The sequence below is a fragment of the Quercus robur genome, chromosome 5 (genome assembly GCF_932294415.1).
Source record: "Quercus robur chromosome 5, dhQueRobu3.1, whole genome shotgun sequence".
NCBI classification, from domain to species: domain Eukaryota; kingdom Viridiplantae; phylum Streptophyta; class Magnoliopsida; order Fagales; family Fagaceae; genus Quercus; species Quercus robur.
The window spans coordinates 48,353,864-48,360,257 of NC_065538.1; the positions used below are offsets into that span (position 1 = coordinate 48,353,864).

Here is a 6,394-nt window from a genome sequence, read left to right on the forward strand (position 1 = left end):
AAAATATTCAATGTCAAAGCTTTAACAATATTAGGATCATCCAAAGCAAGAGAAATATTAGGATAACAATCAAAATAAACAGGACCATCATACAAAGATGCAATGATCATACCAATTATGTTATCAGAAAAGTTCTTGAATTTAGCATCTCTTAAACACATAAGAACAGAAGCATTAATACCCTTTCGGGTTAGTGGTTTAACAGCAACTTGAACAAGACCAATATGCAAATAACTAAATTTTTTGGCAAGAAAATCATTAATATTTCTTTTAGAAAACAAGCAACATTTTTCATGAGTTTTTGAAATGGAATATGTTTGTTCAACAGTTCTAACTTTGTATTGAGAATAAAAAGTATTTTCAACCCAACTAGTTTTGTAGATGGACTTAGTATCAACGTTAGGGATATTCCATTTTTTGAAATCTGGAAACTCATTTTCTTCAACAATGTGATCTTCTTCATTTACAATATTAGGAGGACAACCAATCCTGGAGCTGACAGAGGAGTTGGATCTCCACAACCTATCCATACTATCCTAGGTTTAACACTCAATTATCATGTTTTGCTTAACACCGTTGCATTTCGTAACACATACCCTAGTCAACCCTATACCTCTCATGCCCTACACGCTCTCTCTAGCTTAAACGGGCCTTACTGTTCGGTTTTGGGAATTCACTTTCCAACAAGGGTGGCACCAATGATGGTAAAAAGGGAACACAACAAAGGAGTATCAAAGTTTCGGGTAGACACAGACAGACAATAGAGACACAACAACACTATCATTGGCTAGAAAAAAAATGGCTCTGATACCACAAAGGGGGTGGAACACAGCGCTGAAGATGGCTATTAAAAAATTTGACAACCCCTTTGTTTCCATCAGATACTGGAGCACCTTGCCAAAATGGGAAAAAGATAATTGGATGAATGTCCAACCCTCAAAACATCTCATTCTCATTAATGGATACACTTACCAAGGACAATGGCATGAAGGAGACTCTCGTCTATCCTTCAAAGATCCTTATGCTCTTGCAGAATACTGGAGAAGATTGGGAAGCCCTCAATATTTTTAATTTTTCCTTCTATGGAAATATGAAATCTCTAGTAAGCAAATTAAAAATAAAAATGGATTAAACTTCAAGGAAGTGGAGAAAATTGATGATTTGAATGGGAGAGGATCTTTTTCTAAAGAAATATGTATATCCGAACCAAAAATCCACCTGTGAATAAATGGATATCTTCCGCCTTAAGAAGGACTCACTGTATCTAACAGTGTAAATTTGATTGAAGATATCAAATAATTTAAAGCATTTGTAAAAATTAAAAAATAAATAATAAATAATAAATAATAAATAAATAAAAAGAGGAAACTTTTGTTAATCCGCATTTTCATCAGCATAATCAAGGCCACCAAACCAGTTGAACTACCCACTCATCTGTAGACATAATGGTAATTGATCTAAACAATCTCCCAGTCAGATTCAGAGGATTCTTGGTCTGGTGTATCAGGGTTTTCAGCAAGATATGATTTGGAACCTTTTCCTCTTTGTTGATCCAATTCTGCATTAAAATCATCATAACAGGTTGCATTTTGCTCATCTTCCTTCTTCTTCTTCTTCTTCTTCAACCCCAGTTTTGAAGCAAAGGCTTCATTAGAGTCTTTCTGAAAGAACCAGGAAAACAAGAGAAATACACAAGTTATTATCCATATTGCGATATTGCATTAATTAGTTTCCAACTATAACACTACACAGCTAAAATGCTAGCTGGAGGTTATTTCCAACTCAAATATTGTTAACTTGTATATTACTATTACTTGGAATGTTCGTTTCAAAGTATCTGTTAGAATCATATATATATATATGACATGTGACGCATTTTTTGAAGTTCTCTTTATTTAGGGTTCTAAATAAACAAAGTTTGTATTTATATCAAAGTATTAGTTTATTAATATTAATTATCTATAGTTGAGTATTAATTATTTATATCAAATGAATTTTTTTATATGATTATTTTTATAAACTCTGTATAAGATAATTTTTAGTTGGAATAATAAAAAAAAAATTAGAATATGACATTCTTACTCATGTTTAGTTGCTTTGACAACAATTGACGCAACAACTTAAATATATATATATATATATGTGTGTGTGTGTGTGTGTGTGTAATAGAATAAATATATTTATTTTGTTATAGTATAATGAAATTTAATGTAATTTTTCTAAAATTTATGAGGTTTTTTTTTTTTTTTTTTTTTTTTTTTTTTTTTTTTTAATGTGAGAAACAATTGAAACCCTATATTATGCAACAATTGAAGCAATGTCCAACAGAAAGGGAAAAAATTAGTAACACATAATTAAGAATGTAAAAAATAATAATTGAAGGATATATACATTTTTTAGTAGGCATGAAACATGCATATTTATATTAAAAACTATATCATGTAATTTTCAATTTGTGAACACACACACATATAGTGATTTCTATTTTGTCTATAAAATAACTAAATATTATAATTTCTTACAAGGAAATTTATTTAATTTTTTTTATACATCGATAGTTGGAGGATCTGAATCATGAATGTCTCTATTGGAAATTGAGGTGCCAACCAATTAAGATATAAGATTCTTGATAAACTTATTGAAATATTGGAAAAAAAAAACTAATAATAAGTTGCATCGCACATTGCTAGTTATGGTTAAATGATTAGATTTATTGTTTCCTAATGGCTTAAGCATTAGGAAAGAGAAAGGAAGAAAGTCGTACCTTGAAAGAACTGTCTTTTGATTCTTCACAAGAGACGGTATAAAGTTCACTGCAATATGGTACCATAACAGAATTTTCATCAAGCTGCACTTTATCAGATGGTTGAACAGTTTGTGTGCCTTGCTTGGTAACATCATCCTCTCTAGACCCTTCATCAACGGATCCACAATATCTCTCTGAAATAATGCAGAAAACAAAACATATGGTAACATTCCTCTACAATTATTGTGTTAATTCATAGTGAGCACCTGATTGCAACAAGGGAGAAAGAGCACAAAAAAAAAAATGAGAACTTTTTTATTTAGCCTTTAATTAAAAACTTCTGTAGGGAAGCATAGTACACTGTACAACTGTGCATAACACACATAAATGAACTATACATTTATAAGCTTCACATCTAAAATCTTATAACTGCAATAAACAATATGTACTACTAATAAAGAAAGAATTATTTTTTGGGATAAGCACTACTAAAAAAGAATATCCATATAATCCTCAACCCAAATGCATGGGCAAGAGAATGGAGGAAAATCAATAATATCTCCAAGCAAATAAATGCCATACGAAATGCTATATGAAGAGAAAGATAAAATGACTACCATTTTCTGCACAAATCAGAGCCTCTGATTCATAAAAATAATATAAAATAATACTTACCAATTGATTGTGTTGAGGTATCACCACAGCGAAGTTCAACTTCCATGACTTTACTCTCACTGGACTCAACCAAACTAACAGAGTCAGGGGATAGTATGTCATCACAAGCATCAGCATCTATCTCTTCTGCTATTTTCTTGAAAGAGTTAGACCCTTTGACATCATCTAGAAATGGCAGCAACATTTCCCCTCTACTATCTAATGTTATCTCATTATCAGCTTGGAATTGATGGGATAACCGTCTCATGCTTGAATTCTTCTTTCTAGAGGTTTGTTTCTCCTTAGTAGGATTTTTGTTGATACTAAATTCAACCTTTACATTTGTACCAGTATTGACATTTTCCTCAAAAGATAAACCAATATCCATGCTCTTTACAGGTTCCACAAAAGATGAATCTAGCAAATGATCTCCTTTGGAAGGTCCCTCTTTAAAATGTTTTTCACCAATACATTCTCCAGACTTTTCATGGGTGGTTCCATCAGTGTTTCCTGCCAGAGACAAGTCGTCAGAATCTTTTTCTTTCTCTATGTCCACAGAAGATGGAGGGAGCATATCTTGCATGACTTCTGAGCTACATTCTCTAACATTCCCACTCTCCATCTCCAACTGGCTTTCATCATTTTGAACCTCATACTGTTCAAGAATTCAATCAAGTATAAGAGAAACCAAAGCAACATAACACACATCCAAATTAGTACTACATCCATGAGGTTGTCAAGATATAGATGCTGATAAGGCACAATCAACATAACATTTACATTCAATAGAATGCCAAAATTCAACCACCACATAAAACAAAAACAGCATAAAAAGGTCAAAAGGAAATTTAAAAGGATACCTGCTTCACGATCTCATCCATTTCCAAACACATATCTTCAAACTTCTGGAATATGTACCCAGCCCATGGAATGACTTTAGATATGTCCTCCATATTGACTTTAAACATGTCCTCCATATTGAACACAAACAACTAAGCTATAATCCACCTTTCAGATGCAGGCCAAAATCACAATTTCTTCACCTCCCACTCACGGGATTATACTGCAACTATTCTGATTAATGAGAATTCAACATGCTCAAAAGACATATTAGCAATATATATGAGACTGCTGGACTACTAGCAAAGAAACAGGGCAAATGATAAACATAAAAGCAAAACAATCGAATCCAGTGAATGCAACATCTAATTGTCGATTTTTGAAGAATATTGCCCTATATGGTCTACCAGCTAAAATCAAGCCTGACATTTACACATAAACACGGGCATAGCTGACATACAGCCGTGTAAAGCAATCAAGTATGACAAGCATTGACAATAAATTTGCTCAGGTATTGCTAAAGAAGACAAGACACCTATCGGTGTTCATTCATTAAAATTCGGGTTTGGAGCACAGGATTTACAACAGAACATGTTGGAACTCAACCTATATCATAGTTATTTTTTTTAATAATCCTAATAGTTAAAAATCTGCACATGAACAAACTGATCTTGGGTTCATGCTGCAAACTCTCTCGTTGAAACAAAAGATTCATATCACATTTTGAAATTGTAATTCATGAAACTTTTAAGGAGAGTGGGGCCAAAAATCAACAGTTACTTCTTGCAATATCTAAAGCCAAAACTCTTCATTTAGAAGAGCATCCAAACACCCCTATGCTAGTGCTATATACATACATTACCAAAACAAACTGAACTTGACTAATCATCACATTGCCACTGTGGACCCTAAAAGTATCAATCATGGTTGCTCTAACTTTCCATAATCAAAAACAATCCCAACATCATAATCTTATTCATGCTAACCCCGATAATTATTCAGACACAGATGCTTTCGCCAAAGCTGAGGTTTTATTGCCAAACTGAAAAAAAAAAAAAAAAAAAAAAAAAATGAGACATAAAATCCAGCTTTAACATAACTTTAATTGTCAGATTTGGAGTCCGTTCAATTTATCCGAGCTTAATGAGACAACTCATTCAATAACTGGAAACCAAAACAACATTAGATATAGAGAAATCAAAATAACTTAGAATTTAGGACTCAAATTGTTTTTCTTTTGCGTCACTTTGTCATGCAAGAGCACCGTACAAACACCATGAATCCCCTCTTATTTTTCTTTGTACTTTGGCTCTGACGTACAACTTTGTTGTGGTCTAGTGGTCAAGAATTTCAAGGCAATTGAACGAGAATGAGGGGTTGGAGAGTAGCAAACACTGACATTGAAAAAGAACCTAATACCGCAGATGATCAAAAGCCATAAACTACCGCAATGTAACATTAGTAAACCACAAAGATCAACATGCAAAAGCGTTTTAAAGTCACGGTACCATTAAAGCTTGTAAAAGTTAAACGAAAAGCAAGAGAGCTACATCGAGTACGTAAAATTTTTATTAAAAATAGAGCATCAAAGTATGATGAGTTTGTCCACCACTTACAGGTACTAATAGTCGAACACCCAGAAGCAAAATCCTTGAAAATTCTGAGATTCTATGGAAACCCAATTCACCAAAGCTCAATAGAACAGAGAAAGAAAAAAAAAAAATAGAAGATAAAGGAGAGAAGCTTTGAAGAGTTATAAAAGAAGCAGAGGTCTAGCAAGTAGCAAATAGCAATAAAAGAATCCTATTATTAACAAAAAAGTGAAAGGATAGAGTAGGAAAAAAAGGAACGAAGTTGGTAAAACTTCATTGGCTCCATACTTCTACTTCTTTAAGGAAAAGGTGTTCTTCTTTACTTCCTATTACTAATCATCACACGCACAAGCCTTCGTGACACTGACTCCGTTCCTAACTAAAATAGAACTTCCTCTAGTTGACTTTTTCTAATTGTTTTTTTTTTTTTTTTTTGGTTCTGATATAGGGAACTTCAATTTGAAAGTGTAATGTAAGTCAAGTTCAATACTTTTCAAAACTTATGTTAATCTTTAATTAGTAATTATATTGAAAAAGGTGATTATTAAGTAAGGGTTTAAAA

General features: G+C 32.6%; 1 protein-coding gene across 4 annotated transcripts; it reads right to left on the reverse strand.

Moving 5' to 3' along the window:
- Positions 1-1,198: 1,198 nt before the first annotated feature.
- LOC126726177 (uncharacterized) lies at positions 1,199-6,056 on the reverse strand. 4 transcript variants are annotated; one of them, XM_050431311.1, is made up of 5 exons: positions 5,857-6,056; positions 4,261-5,282; positions 3,422-4,055; positions 2,765-2,940; positions 1,199-1,661 (listed from the first exon to the last, which is right to left on the reverse strand). In XM_050431311.1, exons 2-5 carry the CDS (start codon positions 4,375-4,377, stop codon positions 1,458-1,460), a joined length of 1,131 nt encoding a protein of 376 aa, XP_050287268.1. In that variant the 5' UTR covers positions 4,378-5,282; positions 5,857-6,056; the 3' UTR covers positions 1,199-1,457. The 4 variants fall into 4 exon arrangements, with proteins under 4 accessions (XP_050287268.1, XP_050287270.1, XP_050287269.1 ...); XM_050431313.1 differs by having other exon boundaries at positions 4,261-4,463; positions 5,857-6,055; XM_050431312.1 differs by having other exon boundaries at positions 4,261-4,469; positions 5,857-6,055.
- Between the last annotated feature and the right edge of the window lie 338 nt (positions 6,057-6,394).

What these genes read in the sequence shown, in the direction of transcription:
- LOC126726177 (XM_050431311.1), bottom strand. Translation starts at nt 4,377, where the DNA reads ATGGAGGACATGTTTAAAGTCAATATGGAGGACATATCTAAAGTCATT. An exon ending in TGGATGAGATCGTGAAGCAG is followed by an intron (nt 4,056 to 4,260) that starts GTATCCTTTTAA and finishes ATTCTTGAACAG; the next exon opens with TATGAGGTTCAAAATGATGA. An exon ending in TACCTCAACACAATCAATTG is followed by an intron (nt 2,941 to 3,421) that starts GTAAGTATTATT and finishes GCATTATTTCAG; the next exon opens with AGAGATATTGTGGATCCGTT.